The 23943-nt window shown below is 40.2% G+C and overlaps 1 protein-coding gene across 1 annotated transcript; it reads left to right on the top strand.

The window, feature by feature from the left end:
• Positions 1-4905: 4905 nt before the first annotated feature.
• On the top strand, positions 4906-22056 carry LOC140210592 (glucagon family neuropeptides-like). Its single transcript, XM_072279708.1, has 6 exons — positions 4906-4968; positions 9896-9978; positions 11072-11191; positions 13778-13882; positions 17059-17193; positions 22028-22056. The coding sequence occupies exons 1-6, from the start codon at positions 4906-4908 to the stop codon at positions 22029-22031; spliced, it is 510 nt and encodes a 169-aa protein (XP_072135809.1). The 3' UTR covers positions 22032-22056.
• The last annotated feature ends 1887 nt before the right edge of the window (positions 22057-23943 follow it).

Below are 23943 nucleotides of genomic sequence, written 5' to 3'. Positions count from 1 at the left end.
GGGTAGCCTCCAACCTGACGGCATGAACATTGACTTCTCTAACTTCCGCTAATGCCCCATCCCCTCGTACCCCAACTGTTACTTATTTTTATACACACATTCTTTCTCTCACTCTCCTTTTTCTCCCTCTGTCCCTCTGAATATACCCCTTGCCCATCCTCTGGGTCCCCCGTCTTTCTTCCCAGACCTCCTGTCCCATGATCCTCTCGTATCCCTTTTGCCTATCACCTGTCCAGCTCTTGGCTCCATCCCTCCCCCTCCTGTCTTCTCCTATCATTTTGGATCTCCCCCTCCCCCTCCAACTTTCAAAATCCCTTACTCACTCTTCCTTCAGTTAGTCCTGACGAAGGGTCTCGGCCTGAAACGTCGACTGTACCTCTTCCTAGAGATGCTGCCTGGCCTGCTGCGTTCACCAGCAACTTTTATGTGTGTTGCTTGAATTTCCAGCATCTGCAGAATTCCTGATGTTTGCTTGTAAATGTTCTTCCACGGTGGTGCTTTTCTGCGCCTACTTATCATAAAGGCAAATGTGGCTTTTGCGTTCTCTTACTCTCATGTAAATCCAAAGTCTGGGGCGAATCAATTCTTCAGACAAATCAGGCGAAGCTGCCCGGTGAGTGTGTTTCAGTCCATGAAGTGCAAGTTCAAAGCCCGTACACCGAGTAACAGTGAATCAAAAGGTTTATTTCAGTACACTTCATGTTAACAGTTGAAAGGCTCGATTCCGGCAAGAGATCAGTCCCTTCTCTTCGACTTTGTACTGGTTTAGAACCGAATGAGGATGAGCTCTGAAAGTTTCTCAGCAACTCCTTGAATCTGCTCACTGAACCTTGTCTGAAAGTATATTTTAAATTGTGTGAGGGTGGAGGAAAGTCAAAGTTCAATGTAAATAAGTACATATATGTCACCATATAGAACCCTGAGATTCATTTTCATGTAGGCACTCAATAAATCTACAGAATAATAACCATAACAGAATCAATGAAAGACCACCTAACTTGGGCGTTTAACCAGAGTGCAGAAGACAACAAACTGTGCAAATGCAAAAACAAGTAATAATAATAAACAACTAAACAATAGATATTGAGACCATGAGATGAAGTGTCCTTGAAAGTGAGTCCACATGTTGTGGGGACATTTCAATGATGGGGCAAGCTGAGTGAAGTTATCCCCTTTGGTTAAGAGCTTGATGGCTGAGGGATAATAATTGTTCCTGAACCTGGTGGTGTGAGTCCTGAGGCTCTTGTACCTTCATTGAGAAAGAGATCATGTGTTGGGTGGTGGGGCGCCCTGATGTTGGAATCTGCTTTGCTGCAACTGCATTTCATGTAGACATGCTCAATGGTGGGGAGGGCTTTACCCGTGATGGACTGGGCTGTATCCACTTCTTTTTGTAGTATTTTCCATTCAAGGGCTTGGTGTTTCCATACCAGGCTGTGATGCAGCCAGTCGATATACTCTTACTATACATTCATAAAAGTTTCTGCAAAGTTTTAGGTGTCATGCCGAATCTCCACAAACTACTAAGAAAGTGGAGGCACTGTTATGCTTTCTTCTCATATGCACTTACGGGCTGGGGCCAGGACAGTTCATCCGAAATAATAACACTGAGTGGTTTAAAGCTGCTGATCCTCCTATGAGTCAAACCTCATCACTCTCTGGTGGAGCAGAGGTTTGTAATATCGCAGAGATTATCTTATAGTATCTACAATATAGAAGAAGTCATTCCACCCTTCAAGGCTACGAGGCTCTTAGAACAATCTCTGCATCCCCATTCCTCTGTTTATCTCCTAGTAATCTATTCTCTCTATTACCATCAACTCGAACATGGTGCCCCTGCCATACCCCTACACTGGGAGTAATTCACAGCAGCTAATTATCCTAACAAAGTGCATCTGGGGAAAAACCAAAGTACCTGGAGGAAGGACACATGGTCAGAGGAAGAACTTGCAAACTTGCAAACTCCACACAGAAAGCACCAGATGAGAGGACCCGAGTTGTTGGGACCTTTGAGGCAGCCACACTACCTGCAGCTCCATTGTGCTACCCTTACACTTTTGGGTGAAATTTTTGAAAATTTGCAGCACTGGAGACTATTTGGTCAAGTCCATCCCCCTGGAAACAAACAACTGAACCTGATCCTACCTATACTTGGTGCCAGGGTGGCAAAGCTATAATCAGTGTGCAACAGTATGCCTAAGACTGGAAGCTCTTAGTGCAATACTGAAACAATCAGCCCTTGTCATGCTACAGGACAGTCAGACTGACACCTTGGGGTAGAGGCATTAGAACTTCCTATAAACATTTTGATGGAAATTGGTCACATTCCCTTCACTAGTAATCCTTACTGTTAGCAAAGAGGGTGGCATGATAGTCTAGTGCTTGGTAAGTAAGTTTGGGGTCTGATTTCCATCACTGTCTGTAAGGAGTTTCTATGTTCTCCCTATAACTATGTGGGTTTCCTCCCATATTCCAAAAGTGTACAGTTAGGTTTGGTAAGTTATAGGGGCAGCTACATTGTCACTATTGACATTATGCCAGAAGCCTGGTGACTTAGGGTACTGCTCAGTGAAACCCTCACTGATTTGATCTGATGCAAAGGATGCTCTTCACTGTATGTTTCGATGTACATGTGACAAACTAAGCTAATCTTTATCTTACCATAAAAGATGTATGGGAATAGATGTTGCTTTATTTCGATGTTGAATAACCTTGATACTACTGGCAGGTCTTGTAGATTGTCATTTAGAGTAGTGAAATTTAATGCTGTGTGCCGAAATGCCTTTGAGTAACCCCTCAGGAGGCTTCTAGCAGCCTTCGGACATTGATTAATCAAATTCACTGTCTTCATCATTTAAAGATTCCTCTGACCGCTTCATGCTCTTCCTTCCTCTGTTTTATCTTTGGTGGGAGAGTTTTCTTGTTCTTTACTCAGACTGGGACAATTTCTTCTTCTCATTCCCCTATTCCCTACAAAGCTTTCATTTCTTTCCCAGATATTATCCAAAATGATATATTTAACTGTCATCACTCCAGATCTCTTTTTCCATGTTTGCTTCTCCTCTGTGAAATACAAAGATGCCTTATTACGCACTTATGGCAATAAATGCATGTTAATTCTTGTGCTGCTCTCACTGTCAGGTGGGAAGCACAGAATCAAAAAATGTCAATACCATAAATTGTTGACCTATATGGAGAATTTTGGCAGACTGGGTTGGGTAAACACTTTTACAAGATCGCAAGATCACGAGACAAAGGAGCAGAAGTAGGCCATTTGGCCCATCTAGTCTGCTCTGCCACTCCACCATGAGCTAAACTAATCTCCCATCTAGTTCCAGTTTCCGGCTTTTTCCCCATATCCCTTGATACCCTGACTAATTAGATACCTATCAATCTCCTCCTTAAACACCCTCAATGACTGGGCCTCCACAACTGTATGTGGCCACGAATTCCATAAATTCACGAGCCTCTGGCTGAAAAAATGTCTCCTCATCTCTGTTTTAAATGGGTATCCTCTAATTCTAAGACTGTGGCCTCTTGTCCTGGACTCACCCACGAAGGGAAACAGCCTTTCCACATCTACTCTGTCCAAGCCTTTCAACATTCGAAATGTTTCTATGAGATCCCCTCTCATTCTCCTATACTCTAATGAATACAGTCCAAAAGCCGACAAACGCTGCTTATATGTTAGCCGCTGCATTCCAGGAATCATCCTCATAAATCTTCTCTGAACTCTCTCCAACATCAGAATATCCCTTCTAAGGTAGAGGGCCCAAAACTGCACACAGTATTCCAAATGAGGTCTCACCAGTGCCCCATAGAGCCTCATCAACACCTCCTTACTCTTATACACTATTCCTCTTGAAACGAATGCCAACATAGCATTCGCTTTCCTTACTGCCGATCCAACCTGGTGGTTAACCTTTAGGGAATCCTGCACGAGGACCCCAAAGTCCCTTTGCACTTCCGATTTTTGAATTTTCTCCCCATCTAAATAATAATCTGCCCGATTATTTCTTCTTTCAAAATGTACAACTGTACATTTCTCAACATTGTATCTCATCTGCCATTTCTTTGCCCACTCTCCTAAACTGACCAAGTCTCTCTGCAGCTTTTCCATTTCTTCAACACTTCCTGATCCTCTACCTATGTTGGCGTCATCCGCAAACTTAGCCATAAAGCCATTTAATCCATAATCAAAATTATCGATATACATTGTAAAACGAAGCGGCCCCAACACCGACCCCTGTGGAACACCACTAGTAACTGGCAACCAATCCGAATAGGATCCCTTTATTCCTACCCTTTGCTTTCTGCCTGTCAGTCAATGCTCCACCCATTCCAATATCTTTCCTGTAACTCCATGGGTTCTCATCTTATTAAGCAGCCTCTTATGCGGCACCTTATCGAGGGCCTTTTCAAAATCCAAATACACAACATCCACAGCCTCTCCCTTGTCAATCTTATTCGAGATTACCTCAAAAAATTCCAATAGGTTGGTGAGGCAGGATCTTCCCTTCATGAAACCATGCTGGCTTGGGCCTATCTTGTCATGCACCTCAAGGTATTTCATAACCTTGTCCTTGAGGATCAACTCCAATAACTTTCCAGCTACTGATATCAGACTAATAGGTCTGTAATTTTCTTCTTGCTGCCTCCCTCCTTTCTTAAACAGCAGAACTACATTTGTGACACCGGACTGGAAGGCTGTAGAATTGCATGTCTGTATTGCTTAATGCCTTTAGTCTACTGCTGTACACAGCGAGGCTACCTCACGTGCTGCCCTTTAGCCTACTGCTGTAAACACAAGACTATGTGGCACTGCCATCCTGCCTATGGCTGTACACTACGAGGCTACTTGACTGAAGTGTTTTTCCCTCCAGCTTGCTTAGAACACTACCAAATATGGAGATGTTGAACAAACCATACCTGTTAGAATCAACTATAAAGAGAATGCGTGTACTGATTGTAAGCAGAGTCGTTGCTCTCCAGAGGGACAGCTCTCCGTGTCATGCAAATAAAGAGTGTCCTAAAGAATACCTGGGTCTGAGTCTTGTGTGGAAAAGGAAATTTCCTAACAACCTAAAGTATCAACTCTTTTTCCTTTCCCCAGATGCTGTCACACCTGATGAAAGTCTCCAGCTTTTTCTTTTATTACAGAAACAAAAGGAACCCATTTATCTCTTGCTCCTGTCCTACCGTTCAGTGATATAATGGCTAATATGTATCCAAGCTTCATGTCCCCATATCCTTTTATTACATATGATCTCATGAAAATATTAATTAATTTATTACAATTATTTCAAATTAAAAATCTGTTAATTTCAGATATTAAAATCTACAAGTGCCATTCGTGTTGGAGTATCATTGTCACAAGTTCTGAGATACAGTGGAAAACTATTAGTCTGAGTGCCACCCAGGCAGATCATGCTTTTACATAATTATATCAAAACAGTAAAAAGTAAACAGAATGTAGAATATACTGTAGTGTTATAATTACAGAGAAAGTGCTGCATAGATAGACAAACCAAGTGACAAATTAAACATAGACAAGTCAAGGGCTAAATGGGCTGAAGGGCCTATGGTGTATAAGTTCAATGATCATGATGAGATTCGTTGGGAAATTATGTTCAAAGGTTCATCCTTGCATTCAATTGACCTTGCACTAATTGAATTGGTGTAATAGAGCTGCAAATAATGTTCAAAGTCAATTTATTATCACATCTTTTTCGCACAGATATGGTGCTTATATGGTAAACACAAAATAATCTGCAGATGCTGTAAAAGATCAAAGCAACACTATGGTGCTTATATGGAACAAGCTGCCCATTTAAAAGATGCTTGGACAGATACTGTACATGGAAAGCAAAGTCATAAACATGATCAATGGCGTCAGCTCAGATGAGCATCTTGGTCAGTACGATAAATCGGGCTGAATGCCCTGTTTTGTGCTGTATTACCGTATCAATCTATAATATTTAGGTGGAGCGGAATCAGGACTTTGAATGTTTGTAGTGGAGCAATTATCCCCTTTTATTTTAATCTTCAAATATCCATGGCTAAATAAAATCCATCCAAAATAACATTACCAAATGAACCAACATCTACTGCATCCTGTGAGAGGGGGTTTCCCTTAAAACCTTAACATAGAATAGTACAGCATGGTATGGGCCTGTTGGTCCATGCTGCTGTGCTGACCTTTTAAACTACTCCAAGATCAATCAAACTCTTCCCTCCTACGCAACCCATAACCCTGTATTTTTCTTTCATCCATATACCTATCTTTCTTAAATGTCCCTAATACATCAATCTCTACCAATACTACCACAGTGTATTCCAGGCACCCAGCATCTCTATATAAAAGATCTATCTTTGACATCTTCCCTAAACCTCCCTCCATTCACTTTGAAAGGATGTTCTCTGGTATTAGCCATTGTCAACCTGGGAAAAAGTCTCTGGCTGTTCATTCTACCTATGCCTCTTATCATCTTGTACACCTCTGTCTAGTCTCTTCTCATCCACCTTCAGTCCAAAGAGAAAAGCTCTAGCTTGTTCAGCCTTTTCTCATAAGACATGTTCTCTGATTGAGGCAGTGTCCAAGAAAATGTCCTCTGTACTGTCTCTAATGTTTCCAAATCCTTTCTATAATGAAGTGACCAGAACTGAACACAATACTCCAAATGCGGTCTAACCAGAGTTTTATAGAGTTGCAACATTACCTCAGAGCTCTTGAACTCAGTCCTATGACTAATGAAGGCCAAAGAACTACAATCCATCTTAACCACCCTACCAACTTGCATGGCAACCTTAAGGGACCTATGGACTACATTTTTGTTTGTGAAGAAGTGATTTTTTTAACTTGAGAAAAACTTGAACTTGAACTTTTCTAACTTCTCTACTAACTAGCCACATTTCAGTTTTGCTAAGATTTCTTAATCCTGAACTTCCCAATTAAATGACAAAGTCAGTTTTCCAAGATCAATGTATCCCTCATAAGATGTAATGTAAAGTATAAAGTATAAAGTATAAAGTAATTTTTCTGGGCAAGACTGGTGGATTTTTGAATGCACAAATTACATCAAAATGAACTGGGTGAATTAACATTGTAACCAACTCACATTTTTTGATGGTCAGTCAACGTATATGGATTCCCATATCACATATAAAACTAAATATTTCATTTCAATGGGAACTTAAATTTGGCCTTTCTGAAAGATATGTGAGAGAGCTGCATAGATGGGGGAGCAATCAGACCCACTGAGAATGGAGAATACAAAAAGACAAGCGAGACTGAGAATAGCTGAGCTCTAAAGGGAGGAAACCAAGTTAACATTTCTGTGCTGAAAGTAGGATCATATGGATGAAAAATGGAAACAATTACATTTATATTTTATATGTCCTTTCAAGTCCTGATGAAGGGTCTTGGCCCAAAATATCAACTCTTTATTCCTCTCCATAGATGCTGCCTGATCTGTTGAGTTCTTCCAGTATTTGTTGTTTGTTGCTCTGGATTTCCAGCATCTGCAGAATCTCTGGTGTTTACATTTTGCTTTATTGAACTGTACTGGACTATTTCTAATGGCAGACCCCTAACTTCAGGACACATGCAAGAGGTTTCAAAGATTCGTTTCACTCATAATGTCTTTAGGGTTTTTCCAAACATTTTGTTTTGTGAGTCTTAGGAGAATTTGCTGGAGTTTATGTAATTAATACCTATAGTTAATTCAAGTACAGCAGATCTGTTTTCACTGCACAAGTTGGGACACTTATACAGTACTGTGCAAGAGTCTTATGCACATGTAAAAATTCTGTAAAGTGAAGATGCTTTCAAAAATAATGAAATGAAATGTTTCTACATATCAAAATGCTGTAAAGAGCAGTAAAATGTGAAAAAAATCAAATCAATATTTGGTGTGACCACTTTAAAACTATATCACATCTCTTAGGCACACTGTTGTGCAGTTTTATAAGAACATAAGCTAGTAGGCTGTTCTGAGCATCTTGGAGACCTTGCCACAGTTCTTTTGCAGACTTTGGCTGCATCTGTCTCTCCAGGTAATCCCAGACAGCCTCAAAGGTGTTGAGTTTAGGGCCATACCATCTGAAGCCATTTAAAAAATCTAGGATGCCTACGACTTTTACACAATACTCTATATGCTATAATCTGGGTTTGAACAACCAGATTTAATCTTAAATGCAAAAGAAGTTAAAACTACTTTTGGTAAGTCTGAATGGAAGATCATTTGCTTGAAGTGTTGACTAGTTTCTTGCTTCACAGATTCTGCCAGATGTTCTATTCGGCATTTTCTGCTTTATTGGAAACACTTCCACTCAAAATATTTTGAGGTGCAAACACTGTGAGTGTGAGAAATACCACTAGTTTCAACACCCTAATAGTTATACAATGGACAGACATAATGAGTTAAAACAGAAAATGATGAAGATATTTAGCAGATCCAGCAATATTTTAAAGAGAGAGAACTAGAATAATGTTACATTCATGGACAGCTGCTATCCTTATCAAAACTATCAAATGATGGAAGGTGTCAATAGCGTGGATTTGGGGAGGATGTCTCCAATGGTGGGGGAGCCTAAAACCAGATGATACTGCCTCAAAATAGAGGGATGTCTTTTAGAACGGAGGTGAGGAGGAATTTCTTTAGCCAGAAAGTGGTGAATCTGTGGAATTCGTTGCCACAGGCAGCTGTGAAAGCCAAGTTATTGGGTATAGTTAAGGAAGAGGTTGATTAGTCAGGATGCGTGTTAGGATACAGGGAGAAGGGAGGAGATGGGAGCTGAGAGGGAAAAAGTATCAGCCATGATGAAATGGCAGAGCAGACTCGATGGGCCAAATAGACTGATTCTTCTCCTATATCTTATGGTCTTATGTTTTTTTTTCAGTTCATAGAATTATTGACAATGTCATCAGCATTACTGAAAGAAGGATGCTTTGCAATTACAGAAAAAAAATGCGAATAGTAAAAAATAAAACATTTCAATTTTGTGCATTCTGGTTGCGTGATTTTCTTCCGGAAAATTCTACATTCATATTTAAAAGTCAAAGCAATATTCCACTCATATTCAAGTCGTAGCTGTTTTCCTGCATACAGTCAATCTGTTGATAAAATGTTAGTTTTACTCTCATTTTCATAATGATGCCGAATATGTAAAAAAAAACTTTTTTGACGTAGGACACGTTGGAAGTTTTTGATATTGAGTTCAGATTTCCAGCGTTCATCGTTTCTCTGTAAGTCTACTTATCAGCTTTAATGTTCTAACTGTAGATTTTTACTATAAAGGAGCTAGTCTCCAACTTTCAGAAAATTGCTGAGGCGCTAAGATAACGAAAACGAGCCACACTATCGGCAACAAATGATAAATGATGTTTTGAAATCATACCAACAGACAAATAATTTGTGGAATTCTTCCATGTTTTAATGAAACACATTAAAAGACAGGTATACATCAGTGTTCTCGACCGTTTGCCACAGAGGGAGAGAAAAACATTCATAAAACTCTCGAGAAGTTTTCTGAATTCGAAATTCTAGCTATCTCGTGTGGAAATTCTGCGTGTCGCTGGTAGGATGTCTCATCTCACACCTGATGTAACCGATGGGCGTAGCCTCCTCCCTCACGATTCGACAAGAACATCTCATTGCAGAAAATTGCGAGGCTTACAGATCACTATAAATACCGCCGAGAACCCGCTTTAAAGCATCGAGCTCTTCAACGTGACGAACTTGCCGCGACCAACAGTCTCCCTGACAGCGTAAGTTACATCGGACCAGCATTCTCTACCTTAGACTTAAAATCAAATGTTTAAGAAAGGTTTTGATAACTGAATGTTGCTTCAAACATTTTCCTATCTCTAAACTATATTTCTTCCATTGTACAGAAAATGCTGGACAAAGCATCTCTCCTGCTGTTCTACTGCCTTGTCGTGCACACGCTGTGTTCGCCTTTGTATCCAGCTTTACGGTGAGTTTAGTTAGAGAGTTATTGTACTATAGATTGTATTCATTAATATAATATGTATGACGTTTACTATTATGTCGTGTAATGCAGAACCGATTACAAAACACTGAGGTGTTTTTACCTTTACGAAGTATTAGATTGGTGTTGACATCCTAAAACTAGCAAAAGCCTAAATGTTGAAAAGACAAACGGCATATGTGTGTGTTTGTGTGTGTGTGTGGGGGGGGGGCGGGAGGGGGAGTTATCATTTTAGGTCGAACACCCTGCATCAGAATCTTTGCACCCTCCGTTCTGTTGAAGGGTTTTTGACGTCAAAAGTGGACTGATTTCTCTTTCCACAGGTGCAGCCTATCTGAGTTTCTCCCGCATTTCGGTTACCGTTACAGATTCCAGCATCAACGGTTTTATTTGTTTTCCCCGTCCTCGGTTAACCCTGACTACATTTGTTTGGATCTAATTTATCCGAAAAGTTTGATAACTTAAACCTGTTCGCTGTTCGCATTTAAAACACCGCCCCTTCATTTAAAATCCAGTCACGATACAGAATAAAGAATTACCGCTCCGCATGCTCCAGTGTTCTCTGCCCTGGAAAAGGCCGGCTTTTAGTTGTCAGATCTGAATCGGTAAAAGAGTCTGCCCTTAACAAAGGTCTTTAGACGACCTCGGAGTTGTAAGCAAGACACAAGGTATAAGCATGTCTGGATAGAGAAGTTCTAAATACAACATAGAGAAACTTCTGTCTTTTGCTCAGAAGCAACTTACAATTCTTATTGATATGAATAGATGGGTCTTTACTGTATAAACCAACAAGTTGATTCGATTAAACTGTAGACAGGTGTTCTCCAGCTTGGATGGGTTGAAGTTGTGCTCAGAAGTTTTCCAACTTAAACCCTTTTGCTAGTGGACTTTAAATTATTATCTTTCATTTTAAACCACGCTATGACACAGAATATCATGTCCCCCACCCCCGCGTGATCTGTCATTGTCAGGTTCCTGGACAAAGCGAATTTAAATGTATATTTTTAGCTGATTAGTTACAGCTTTCTACTCGTAGACTTCTTGTAGTCAATCGATACAATGTTGTGTCTGGTTATAGATCTGAAGATGGGTCGGCCCTGCGGAGATTGCTCAATATTTCACCAGAGGAGACCGACGGGGTCCAGAACGGAGAGCACTATGAAGACGCCGAGTCCCTTATGGACTCCACTGGGAAACGGTGAGTCCGAACAACGGCAGAGTAAGGTGCAGTGCATTTTGATTCTGACTCACACCTTTTTAACAGCTACATTAACTAGTGTCCCATTCATCCTTTCATTATCCATTCAGTTCTTGCACTGTTCCAGCCCTATTTCCCGTTTTTTGGATAACCAGAGCCGAAAAAAAAACATTTATGAAGGGGTTCATCAATTCACTATTCAAAAGATATATCTTCTGTCCCAGCACTTTGTGATATATACTCTGACTTTTATCAGTTAGCAGATAAACCAACACTGAGACTGAAAAGCTTTCCCTAATTCCTGCAGCATAATTTGTATCCCAGTTTGATTAAATAGCTAGTTTCAATGAGGAGAGGCAAAGTACCAGTTAAGTAATTTGGATGTAAAGATGGCAGATATTGAGATTTGTGAAATATCAACTTTGGTAGATGTCAGATGTCCTCATGGCCAAAGAGAAAGTTGACATAGGTACAGCAAGCTGTAAAGAAAACAAATAATGTATCAACATTTACTATATGGGAAATGTGTAAGACAGTCTTGGTGCAATTATGTAAAGTTTTGGTGGACTGGGTGACACTTTGGTGGATGGGGTGGTGATGGGAACAGGGGAAGGTAGTGTAGTCTGATAAAGATCATTTACTCCTGGTAAAGGTTGTTCCATCTGAATGAATTGAGTAGATTGGATCGCTCGTTGGGAATTAAAGGATAGAATACATTGAAGCAAATAAGCTTCCATGGAGGCCTTGACAGGATGGATACTGAGAGGCTGATCTTCATGACTGAGAGCTTCTAGTTCCTTGGTGTAAATCACCAACGATTTTACTTGTATCTGCCTGGATGGCATGGATACAAAAGCTTTATACTATATCTCAGTACATCTGACAATAATAAACCAGTTAGCATCTTCTCATCTTTCATTCCATGATGGGACTCCCATTAACCAAGGTTGCTCTCTGTTAAATACTTTTCACCTTTTTTGAAACATATTCAACATTTATAAATATGTAGAATACATTTACATATTATTGTTCTTGGTACAGCAAATCCATTTCAGCAGGACATCAGATTCCTTTACATTCAAAGCAGCACATACAAAATGTTGGAGAAACTCAGCAGGTCAGGCAGCATCTATGGAGGTGACCCTTCATTTTGGCCTGAAGCATTGACTGTTTAATCCCTTCTATAAGTACTGCCTGATTTACTGAGTTCCATTAGCATTTTGTGTGTGTTGCTCTGGATTTCAGCATCTGTAGAAACTCCTGTGTTTATACATTCATTTCTTGAACAAACAGTGCAAGGTTTTCTTTTGAGCTGGGTACCAGCACCTCAATATGCAATGATGGGTGGACTGCAGACTGTGGCTTCTCCACAGAGAAACATAGCATATAGCTGCACTGACCTTCCATGCATCTGTCAGCTTGTATTCTTGGACAACAAAGGGTGGTGGTCTGCAGCATTCAGCTGTGGATAACTCCTTTCACTGGAAGCCCAGCATGTTTTGAGCAGACCAGGAGGTACCATTCACCAAGCTAGTGATCTTTCAGCAGCAACTGGTGTTCATCTCAGTGTAAGATGGTGAGATCGTCTGCTGAGCAGAATCCTGTGTTACAACGTTGGTCAGAATGAAGTTCACAAAGACTACTTGTACCTCTTTCCAGACATTCTTGTCAGATGAGGCAGATTAATTACAGTCTCGACCTGAACCCAATTGTTTCAAGTACAGCCTGCAATGATGCTGTGATTCTAGCCATGGGAGAGATCTGCTATGGAGTGCCTTAGCAACCTTGACTGTCCATTCAGGATTCCACTATCTCCTTTTCTTACAAGAACTTGCAGGCCACATTGTACCATCTGGGCAGCCAACCTGAAAGTTGGGTTCTCTAACTTCTGCCAATTTCTCACTCCTCCTTTCTCTTTTTCCATTCCCCATTCTGGCTCCCCTCTTACCCGTTCACTCTCTTCACCTGCCTATTCCATCCCTCTGGTGCCTGTCCTCCATCCCTTTCTCCCATGATCCATTTGCTTCTTCTATCAGATTCCTTCTTCTTCAGCCCTTTAGTTTTTCCACCAATCACCTCAGCTTCTCACTAATCTCCCCTCACCTGGTTTCACTTACCACCTTTAAGCTTATACTCTGTCTCTTCCCCCCACCTTCTTATTCTGGCTACTTCCCCCTCCTTTCCAGTCTGGATGAAGAGGTCTCAGTGTGAAATGTGACTGCTCATTTCTTTCCATAGGTTCTACCTGATCTCTTGAGTTCCTCCAGCACTTTGACTGATTTCTGGTCAAAGGTGTTTTCTGCAGCAACTTTTTCAGTTTTTCCTGACTGTATCTGCATGAGCATAACCACATTTAGTGCTAGATGATATAGGATTTAGTTACAGTGCTGACATATGAGTTCCATGTTGAAATTTTATATAAAAAAAGAGCTTCTCAGATTGTGATTCCTTTATTGTGAGGAGTTTAGTGTTGAAAGAAAAATGAAACCATTTTATGAATACTTTTATGCAACGTAAATGAAGCCATTTATGTTATTTTGTTGGAAATAACAGAAAATATTAAAGTCTGTGTTATTTGTTAATCAGGATTGAAAGGCATGCAGATGCAGTATTCACCAACAGCTACAGGAAGTTGCTAGGAAAAATTTCTGCAAGAAAGCTTTTGCAGAGCATAGTGGACAAAAGACTGGGGTGAGTTAACACTTCCTTTCATTCAATTTATATTGTAGCCAATCACATCAGACCATTTATTCAGTTTAGTTATTTGCCTCAAACAATAGCCTAAGGAAAAAAAATCAATTTTAAGTTAATTATGTCTACTACTTTCACTTTGAATATGTATTACTACATTCACATATATATTGATTTATCAAAAGAAGGAAATGTAAGACAGCCAGATCATCACAGTTAGCTAAAGTGCCTTGGAATCCTTAGCATCTCACTACGAATGTTGATGAGAAAATAAAGAAACTTTAGGAAAGAAAACAAATCTCAAAGTTGTATAATTTATACATTATTTGATAATACAAGGGGTGATTGATAAGTTTGTAGCCTAAGGTAGAAGGAGTCAATTTTAAAAAACCTAGCACATTTATTTTTTAACATAGTCCCCTCCTACATTTACACACTTAGTCCAGTGGTCGTGGAGCATATGGATCTTGGACCTCCAGAAAGTGTCCACAGCAAGGGTGATTGATAAGTTCGTGACCTAAGGTAGAAGGAGATGAGTTATATGGCTCTTGTTACATGCATGTGTAGTTCAACTCTTTGAGTGATTATGCAGAAAGTTTGAGGTTCATAACTCATCAGGGATTGATAAGTTTGTGGCCTAAGGTAGAAGGAGATGAGTTATTAACCTCAAACTTTCTGCATAATCACTCAAAGAGTTGAACTACACGTGCATGTAACGAGAGCCATATAACTCATCTCCTTCTACCTTAGACCACGAACTTATCAATCACCCCTCTGTGGACACTTTCTGGAGGTCCAAGATCCGTATGCTCCACAACCGCTGGACTAAGTGTGTAAATATAGGAGGGGACCATGTTGAAAATTAAATGTGCTATGTTTTCTAAAATTGACTCTTTCTACCTTAGGCCACAAATTATCAATCACCCCTTGTAGATGTACTTTGAAATTTGAACCAAAGCAAATGGGAAGATGAAGGTAAATCTTAAATCAAAAGTATCAAATAGAAAAAGAAATACTCATATATTCAAAGCAAAACTTAATTTTGATCTTTTCTAGGAATAAAGTGGATGTGGTGATAAAAGATCTTCAAGAATGTTAACACATTTAACATAATTGGTATATTGGAGCAATTTATAGACAATAAAATCACACTGTGGGGTGAATTTCATGTTTTATCCCCCAAGAAGCCAGGAGTAGATAAAAGAAGGGCAGTACTGGCACGTACTTAAGCTATTCGTGTTGCAAAATAGATCTATAGGACTATGAAGATAGATTTGGAACACTTACTTGGATGTAACATTTTGCATCTAAAACCTGAAAAATACAAAAAGGACATTGTGGATGTAATCTAAATGGACTTTTGGAAACCCTTTCATAATGTATTATATAAAACCTTGATTGGAATGTAAAACAGAGAGAGTGTAGCACAATGTATTGCAAGCTGGCTACAAAACAAAAATAAACAGTAGTCAAAGGTAATTGCAGACTGCTGAATGCTGGAACATGGTCTCTTGCAGGGACCAGTGCTGAGTTTATCACTATTTACATAAATAATGGACTCAGGAAACAAAAGTAAAATATCAGTATGTGCAGATAATTTTTCAAAAGTCTGCAAAATACTTGGACAGTGGTTGTGCAATGGCAAATCAGTGTCACTGCACATAACTGTGTGGTAGTACCTTTTGGGAGGACTAACATGCATTTCTTGAAAATGATAAATATTTGTCCTAACTCCTCATATGCCGTCATTAAAGTAGTCTACAAGTCTGTGATTCTAGGCCAGGACTGGAGGTTGGAGGCCCACTATCTGAGGGTTTGACAGTTTAGGGCCAAGGACTGAAGCCTGGAGGCGGCCTGTCCTGGGATTGGAGGCTTGTGTGTGTGTGATTATGTTGGAGGTGAGTGGGTGGGTGGGAGTGTGGAAAGGGGTTTGTTTTGTTCTATTGTTATTACTGTTGCTGTTTGTGTTGTTCTGATGAACATTGTGCGCATGCTATGTTGGCGTTGGAATGTGTGACGACACTTGCGGGCTGCCCCCCAGCACATCCTTGGGTTTGTTGGTTGTTAATGCAAATGATACATGTTTTGTGGGCACGTGGCCAAGTGATTAAGGCATTCGACTAGCGACCTGAAGGTCGTGAGTTCGAGTCCCAGCTGAGGCAGCATGTTGTGTCCCTGAGCAAGGCACTTAACCACACAGTGCTCTGCGATGACACTGGTGCCAAGCTGTAACGGCCCTTGGCCTTCCCTTGGACAACATTGGTGTCTTGGAGAGGGGAGACTTGCAGCATGGGCAACTGCCGGTCTTCCATACAACCTTGCCCAGGCCTGCGCCCTGGAGAGTGAAGACTTTCCAGGCGCAGATCCATGGTCTCACAAGACTAACGGATGCCTTAAATATGTTTCAATGTACATGTGATAAATAAATCTGAATCTGATCTAAATCTGCTCTATTGAGGAAAAAAGGTCTAAGTGCCATCACCCATGTAATGCTAAATCATCTTACGTAGCTATATATAATTATATTTTCAGTTGAGATTTTGAACAAAGGTTACAATGTTTGTTATATAATGTAGCTTAGGCAGCATGATTTATGTACTTCAATGCAGACTGATTAGGTTATTCAACATCATCAATTTATTTCAGTGCAGGAGATGGTATGGGGTGTTAATTTCAGTCTGTGGATGCAGACATTTTATAGGAAGGCATAGCAGTTAGCTGCTGCCTTACAGTTCCAGGAACCCAGATGTAATCCTGAACTAATGTGCTGTCTGAGTGGAGTTTTACTGAGTGTGTTTTCTCCAGGTTCTTTGACACACCCAATCCCAAAGCCCGTACCTCAAATATGTGCTGGTAGTTTAACTACCTTCTATAAATTGCCCTGAGTGTATATTAATGGGGAAAAAGAATGGGAGTTATGGGAGATAGATTTATAGAGATGAAAAGGAGCAGTGAATACTGGGAAGATTCCCCTGGTAACTGGTATGGGTCCAGTGTGCTGAGTAGCTTCTTTCAATGTTGTATAACCATGAAATGAGATCGAAAGCGATATTTGTCCAGGTCTCTTCTGTTAGGTTGGTGAAGAATATTAAATGTAAGACGTGCCTTGAACAACATGGCATGAAATCACTAAGCCAGACCACATGTAATTTTGGTGTTGCTTTATTTTTTAATAGTGACAGCGGCCTCGAGGGAGATCTTGAACCCATAGCCAAGAGACATTCTGACAACATCTTTACAGACAGCTATGCTCGATATCAGAGGCAGATGGCAATTAGAAAATACTTGGCTGCAATTCTGGGCAATCTAAGGTATAATTCAAACTCAAACCAGTTAGCATTGTAAGTTTTAAGTTTCATATGGAATGCATTAACTTATTTGAAGATCATTGATTTTGATTTCCCCAAAAGCCACAAAGAAATAAATTATTACTAATGTAAGACAAAGGAAATTATACTTCATGATCAAGTAGCAAAGGAACTAAACAATGCAGAACTAAGCTGCAACCGAATAGGAAAGTATAGGTTAATTTTGATGATTAAGGTGAATTTTCAGCCATTCAACGCTTAGTTTTAGAAAAGATGAGCTGGCTCCTGCTCTGGAGTGACACTCATAACAACATAAGACCATAAGACATAGGAGCAGAATTAGGCTTTTGGCCTGTGTAGCCTGCTCTGCCACTTGATCGTGGCTGATTTATCATCCCTCTCAAACCCCTTCTCTTGCCTTCTCCCTGTAATTATTTACTTATAAAAAAACCTATCAACCTTTGCTTTAAGTATGCCCAGTATCTTGGCCTCCGCAGGTGTCTGTGCTAATGAATTCCACAGATTCAACATGCTCTGGCTAAAGAAATTCATTGAATCTTTCTGCAAAACTGTACTTGTATGGTCATCAAGTGAGAACAGAATTAGAATCAGGAGGGAGGGAGACCTCAGGTGGCATAAGAGTAGAAAATGTGGGGAACACTCAGCACTCCAGACAATATCTGTGGAAAGAGAAGCAATTTGAGTTTTAGATCAGGACTGTTCATCAGAAATGGGAAAGTGAGAAAGTGCTATCTATTAGGAAAATCTCTGAAGAAAGCAATATCGTATAGGTCAATTGGAGAAGTATCATCCAATATTAAATTGGATATTTTATAATGAAAACAAGGAACTCCTTTCTATAGAATAATTTCAAATGTGCTAAAATGATAAATTATTTTGTTGAAAATAGGTGCTATTCTCTGCAATATGGCTGCAGATTTAGCCAAAATGGGAGACCAATTTTTACTAACCAAGGTAGAAGTGTAAACAGTCATTCAAAAACGTAAGCACAAGAGATCCTACAGATGCTGGAAATTCAAGCAACTCACACAAAATACTGAAGGAAGTTAGCAGGTCAGGTAGCATCTATGACGAGGAATAAACAATTGATGAATCCAAGACCCTTCATCAGTTCTGGAAAGGAAGTGCGAAGAAGCTAGAACAAGAAGGCGGGGGGAGGGAGAAGCGTACCAGCTGGCAGATGATAGGTGAAATGGCTGTGTGGGGTGGGGGGGAGGAAGATGAATGAAGTAAGAAGCTGGGAGGTGCTAGAAGAAGTAATCTGATAGGGGAGGCCAGTGGACCTTAAGAGAAAGGGAAGGAGGAGGGAAAGCAGAGGGGAGGTGATGGGCAGGTGAGAAGAAGAGAAGAGATAAGAGGGGAGCCAGAATGGGGAATGGAAAAGAGAGAAGGGGAAAGAGGGAGAAATTACTGGAAGTTAGAGAAATCAACATACATGCCATCAGATTTGAGGCTGCCCTGGTGGAATATGAGGTGTTGCTTCTCCAACCTGAGTGTGGTCTCATCTTGGCAGTTGAGGAGGCCATAGACTGACATGTTGGAATGGGAATGGGAAGTTGAATTGAAGTAAGTATCACAGGGTAATTCTGCCATGGTGTCCCATTTGCTTTGCATCTCACCAACTTAGAGGAGGTCACACCAGGAGCACTAGATATAATAGAGAACCCTGACAGATTCATGGGTGAAGTGTCTCCTTACCTGGCAAAGCTGACTGATGAAGGACAGTCATTCAAAAGATTTTAATGACAATAATCCATTGCCACACACACACCCTCTGCATTATGAGATAAGATGCCAATGATTATTTGATAGAGAACTGATATATTAACAATCGACAATTGGGCAGATTTTACCAAAAGCAGTGTGTTAGAAGTCATAGGGTCATAGCAAAATAGAGCACAGAATCAGGCCCTTTGGCCCATCTAGTCCCATTGACCTACAATGGGACCATAGCCCTCCATACCCCTACCATCTATGTACCTATCCAAACTTCACTTGAAAGTTGAAATCAAGCTCATGTGCACCAGTTGTGCTGGCAGCTCGTTCCACACTCTCATGACCCTCTAAGTGAAGAAGTTTCTCCTCATGTACCCCTTATTTGAGTTGTGCTCAAATATTGAATTAAACCAAACATACAGTACAAATAGGGAGCTGGAACAATTGTCTTCAGTGTTCCTGGAACTGGAAGGAGGAACGTGAATCCTATTGGAAGAGAATGTTTGTGCGTATGCCTCAGGCAAGGAAAGTACATGTCCCAGCTGTACTAGTCTGCTACCCTGCATGGTAACTAGTATTACCACCAGGAAAAGAAATGCCAAGTGATAATGGAGGGAGGGGACAAGGGGTGGCTTTAGATTGGGCAGGCACATTCAGGAGAGGAGATGAGAAAGGAAGAGTGAAAAAGGGGGATAAAAATAAGGAAGAACATGATAAATGGAAAAGCCCAGCAGGTCAGGAAGCACCGTTCTGTAAAGAGTGTCTGTACGTCCTCCCCATGGAATGCTTGGGGATTCCCCAGTGCTTCGGTTTCCTCCCACAGTCCAAGGGTGTACCAGGCAGGTTAATTGGTCATTGTAAATTGTCCCGTGGTTAAGCTAGGGTTAATTTGGGTTGTAAGGTTGCTGGGGCAGTGTGGATTGAAGGACCTGAAGGCCCTACTCTGCACTGGATCGCTAAACAAATAAAATAGTCTGTGGAAAGAGAAATAGGCAACATGATGGGTCTTCAATCCTTTCTCAGACCAGCTGTATTAACTGTTTCTGTTTCCACAGATACTGTCTGATCTGTTGTGTTTTCCCAACATTACTTGCTTTTATTTCAGATTTTGAGCACCTGGTTTTTTTCAGCTACCTGCTGTGCACAACTAACTGTTCTTAGAAATCATTACAGAAGCATGTCATATTAAAAAAAAAACAAATTTAGGATGAGAGAATTTAAATTTTGGACTGGAATTTATGGGTTTTTTGCGATTTAACACAGACTTGGAAATGTAAATACTCGGCAGCTACCTGACAGCTTCTCTTCATTGCTGGAAGCAGATTACAGCACCAATCCCACTTACGGTAAATTTTCTATTACTGAACTTCACTTCAGTTTCCTTTTCTGAAGAAACAATTCCTTTCTTCAAATTTTTCCACTTGTGGTAGGTGACTTAAGACAGTTTAGTGATGGTGGGTAGTTTAAAAATGAAGCTGACTGCATTATGATCTGTGATCAGAAACAAAGAGTCATTCTCACAATGGATCTGGTTCTTTGAATTTTTTAGATAACAACTCCATCAACACCAACTGAGCATACAGTGAGAAAGACTGTGGTGATAGACAACATCATTTGTGATGAGCTAATGTCCTTTAACTTTGATGAATGCCTGTCCACTTAGCAGTGCTGAGAAATGGAAAGCCATGTGCCCTGGAACATGAGCAATACTGCAGATGCTGGAATTCTAGAGCAACACACATAACGGGGGCCCTCCGCAGATCGGGGTTGACCATGGATGTTGCGTTCTAGCTGTCTACGTATACGCAAGCCAGGGCAGCATCTATCAAGTCAATGTTCTGGGCAGAGACCCTTCATCAGGACTGGAAAGGAAAGGGGCAGAAGCCAGAATAAGGAGGAGAGGGGAGGAAAAGGAGTACATAGTAGCAGGAGATAGGTGAGACCAGGTGAGGGGTAAGTTGGATGGGTGGGGGATAGCGGGATGAAATAAGAAGCTGGGAGGGGATAGGAGGGAGCTAAAGGGCCAAAGAAGAATGAATCTAATAGGAAAGGCCAGTGAGCCATGAAAGGACGGGAGGTTGGAGGGAAACCAGAGGGAGGTGATGGACAGGTAATCAGAAGGAAGGGTGAGAGGGTAACCAGAATGGAAGATGGGCAAAGAGAGAAGGAGGGAGGGCAGAAGTTATCAGAAGCTGGAGAAATCGATGTTCATGCCACCAGGTTGGATTTCTGCATTGTAACAGCCTCAATTATCCAGGATGCAATGTCTTCTAGGTTGACTTGTAGAGAGTCAAGCTCCTGCACCAGGGTTTCCAACTGGAGGCACAATTCTTTGATGGGGTATTATATGCTTCAATGCTATGGATAATAGTAATTTATTCACACATATTAAAGCAGTTAATGCTGGTGTAACACATGATCCTACTCACTGCCTACTGCCCATCCAGTGAGGGATCATTAGATGTTTGACTATCAGTTGTCAAACATCTAATATCTCATGGGTAATATTACCAGAAGACCCTACCTAGCTTAAAGTTGGCTCCGGCAACATTGGAAGATAGACCCAAAGCCTTTCTTCTGCAGTAGGTACATCAGCTATCGGTGATCCCTTTGATTTTAGATTAATCAACTTGCTTAATTGATTGAGTCTGTAATGAAATAAATCCACTAATTTCTCCCAATTAGCTCCAAATGACTCTGAAAGTCTAGCAGTGCGTATCATCAAAGTTCAAAGTAAATTTATTATTAATATGTGTATACTGTATGTCACCATATAGTACCTTGAGATTCATAATGGTCTTAGTTGAACAAAATACAGAAACTTTGCCATAATCTTGAATGGTTAAGTGTTCAGTCTTAGTTACATCACCCACATTAGTACTTTTGGGTAATCTTGTGAGATCTGAGAGTTTTGGTTTTGCAAACTTGGACATAAGGATTTGGAAATAGGCAGTGAGTTGTTTTCCTTTAGTGAAAAGATATAACATTCTCTCAAATCCACACAGCACCTACCCCTGCCCATCCCCAAATTAGCTCGTCATAATTTTGTCTTTAGTACAAATACTGAATGCAAATTAATATATTTCTCTTTTCCTCACAGATAACTGATGAGCTGATAGAAGAAGTGACAATCTCTGCTCTGATAATTCATGTATTTTACTTCAGAGAGAAATCTTTCATTAAATTATTTTTGATGTACCTTATTATGCACTAAATTTATTGTTAGAATTGGCAGGAAATGTTAATTTGGTGTAGACATTTGTCCTCTGCTATCATGTTAAAGTTGTACGTGCATGATTGTTAAAGCCAAATTCCTTTTCACTCACACTTGTAATTAGTAAAATCCTGGCACTTACATTCATACATAACTTACTACCATCATTTCAACATTATTCTTCATGGCTTTCATCAAAACTTTCTAATTTTGTGGTAAATGTTGGCAGTCTAATTTGTGATTGAAATGGGGTGTTCTCAAACTTAGAAATCCTGCACAACAATACTGATTCTGATTTAATAATTTTGAACACCAAATATTGAGGGAGACTAACTCTCTCAGAGTGATGTTTTTAAGATAATATCACTATTGAGAACTTAAAGTCCATAACATTGCGGAAGATTCTACCACATTTAAAATGGTGATGACTTCTTTGCTAACTGAACTCGAAAAACTTAATATGGTGAGCAAGTCCGACAAAAATCTGATGAAATCCAAGCATCCTAATACTTGAATAATAGTGCATGAGTTATTATCAGCTTCCTACTCCAGTGGGCAGTTTTCCTGTACAACAAATTGGATATTATGTTTACCCGGTGGTTAACTCATTTTAATAATAGTGCAAATATGTTCACACTTAAAAGTAATTCTCACAATGCTACTTACAATTCTATTCAGAAATAGAACTTATTTTATTTGCTGCAGTTTTATTTGTAATTAATCACATCCTGCCTGAAGGAAAATCTATATGATTGTGTGATGAAATATGTGTTTGAAATTATATAGTCACTAGCATTGACTAGCATGAATCTTAATTTGTGAATACAAAGCATCTATTTGCTATTTGATATGTTCTGGTCTGCTTATTTTTCAATGGTTCAATTTAATATCAGAGAATGCGTATAATCTGAAATTCTTACTCTTCATAGACATCCACGAAACAGAAAAAAAACAAAGAATGAATGATAGAAAACTTTAGAACCTCAAAGCACCCCTCCCTTTTTGCACAAACAGCAGCAAAAACATCAACTCTCCCCACTCCCCTTCCCCCACTTGCTCCAGCAAAAGCATCGTGCAAACCATGCAAACAATAGCAAGGCCCCCAGGGACCATGATATGGTGTCCATCAAAAACTACTATTCATCCCAACACTTCAACATCACAGACAGGCTCTCTCTCACTAGCGAGGGAGAGAGAGATATCGCTACTGCAACAGCGAGAAGGAAGTCCCACAGCCTACTGCTTCAATGTTACAATCAGTTGCGCCGTTTGACTGAGAGTAGAGAGGGGGGTGGGAGAGAGAGAGAGAGAGAGAGAGAGAGAGACATCGCTTGAGTCTCTCTCTCTCTCTCTCTCTCTCTCTTTAAACACATCTTTCAAACAAAATACTGCTCTGCCTCTTATACAATTGAACATCATGCACAACAAGTTATGACAGAATTTTAAACTAAGAATGTAGAACAATCAACAATGACTTAAAAATTAATAACTTCCAATGAAGCAGATATACTCACTTTATTAGGTACACCAGTACACCTGCTTGTTAATGTAAATACCTAATCAGCCAATCATGTGGCAATAACTCTGCATAAAAGCATGCAGACATGGTCAAGAGGTTCAGTTGTTCATCAGAATGGGGAAGAAATGTGATCTAAGTGACTCTGACCGTGGAATGATTGCTGGTGACAGATGGGGTGGTTTGAGTATCTCAGAAACTGCTGATCTCCCGGGACTTTCACACACAACCGTCTCTTGAGTTTACAGAAAATGATGCGAGAAGCAACAGCGGCAATTTTATGTGT

This window comes from Mobula birostris, chromosome 2 (genome assembly GCF_030028105.1).
Source record: "Mobula birostris isolate sMobBir1 chromosome 2, sMobBir1.hap1, whole genome shotgun sequence".
Classification (NCBI taxonomy): domain Eukaryota; kingdom Metazoa; phylum Chordata; class Chondrichthyes; order Myliobatiformes; family Myliobatidae; genus Mobula; species Mobula birostris.
Note: the sequence above shows the minus strand (reverse complement) of the source record. Positions and strands in the feature narration are given on the sequence as shown.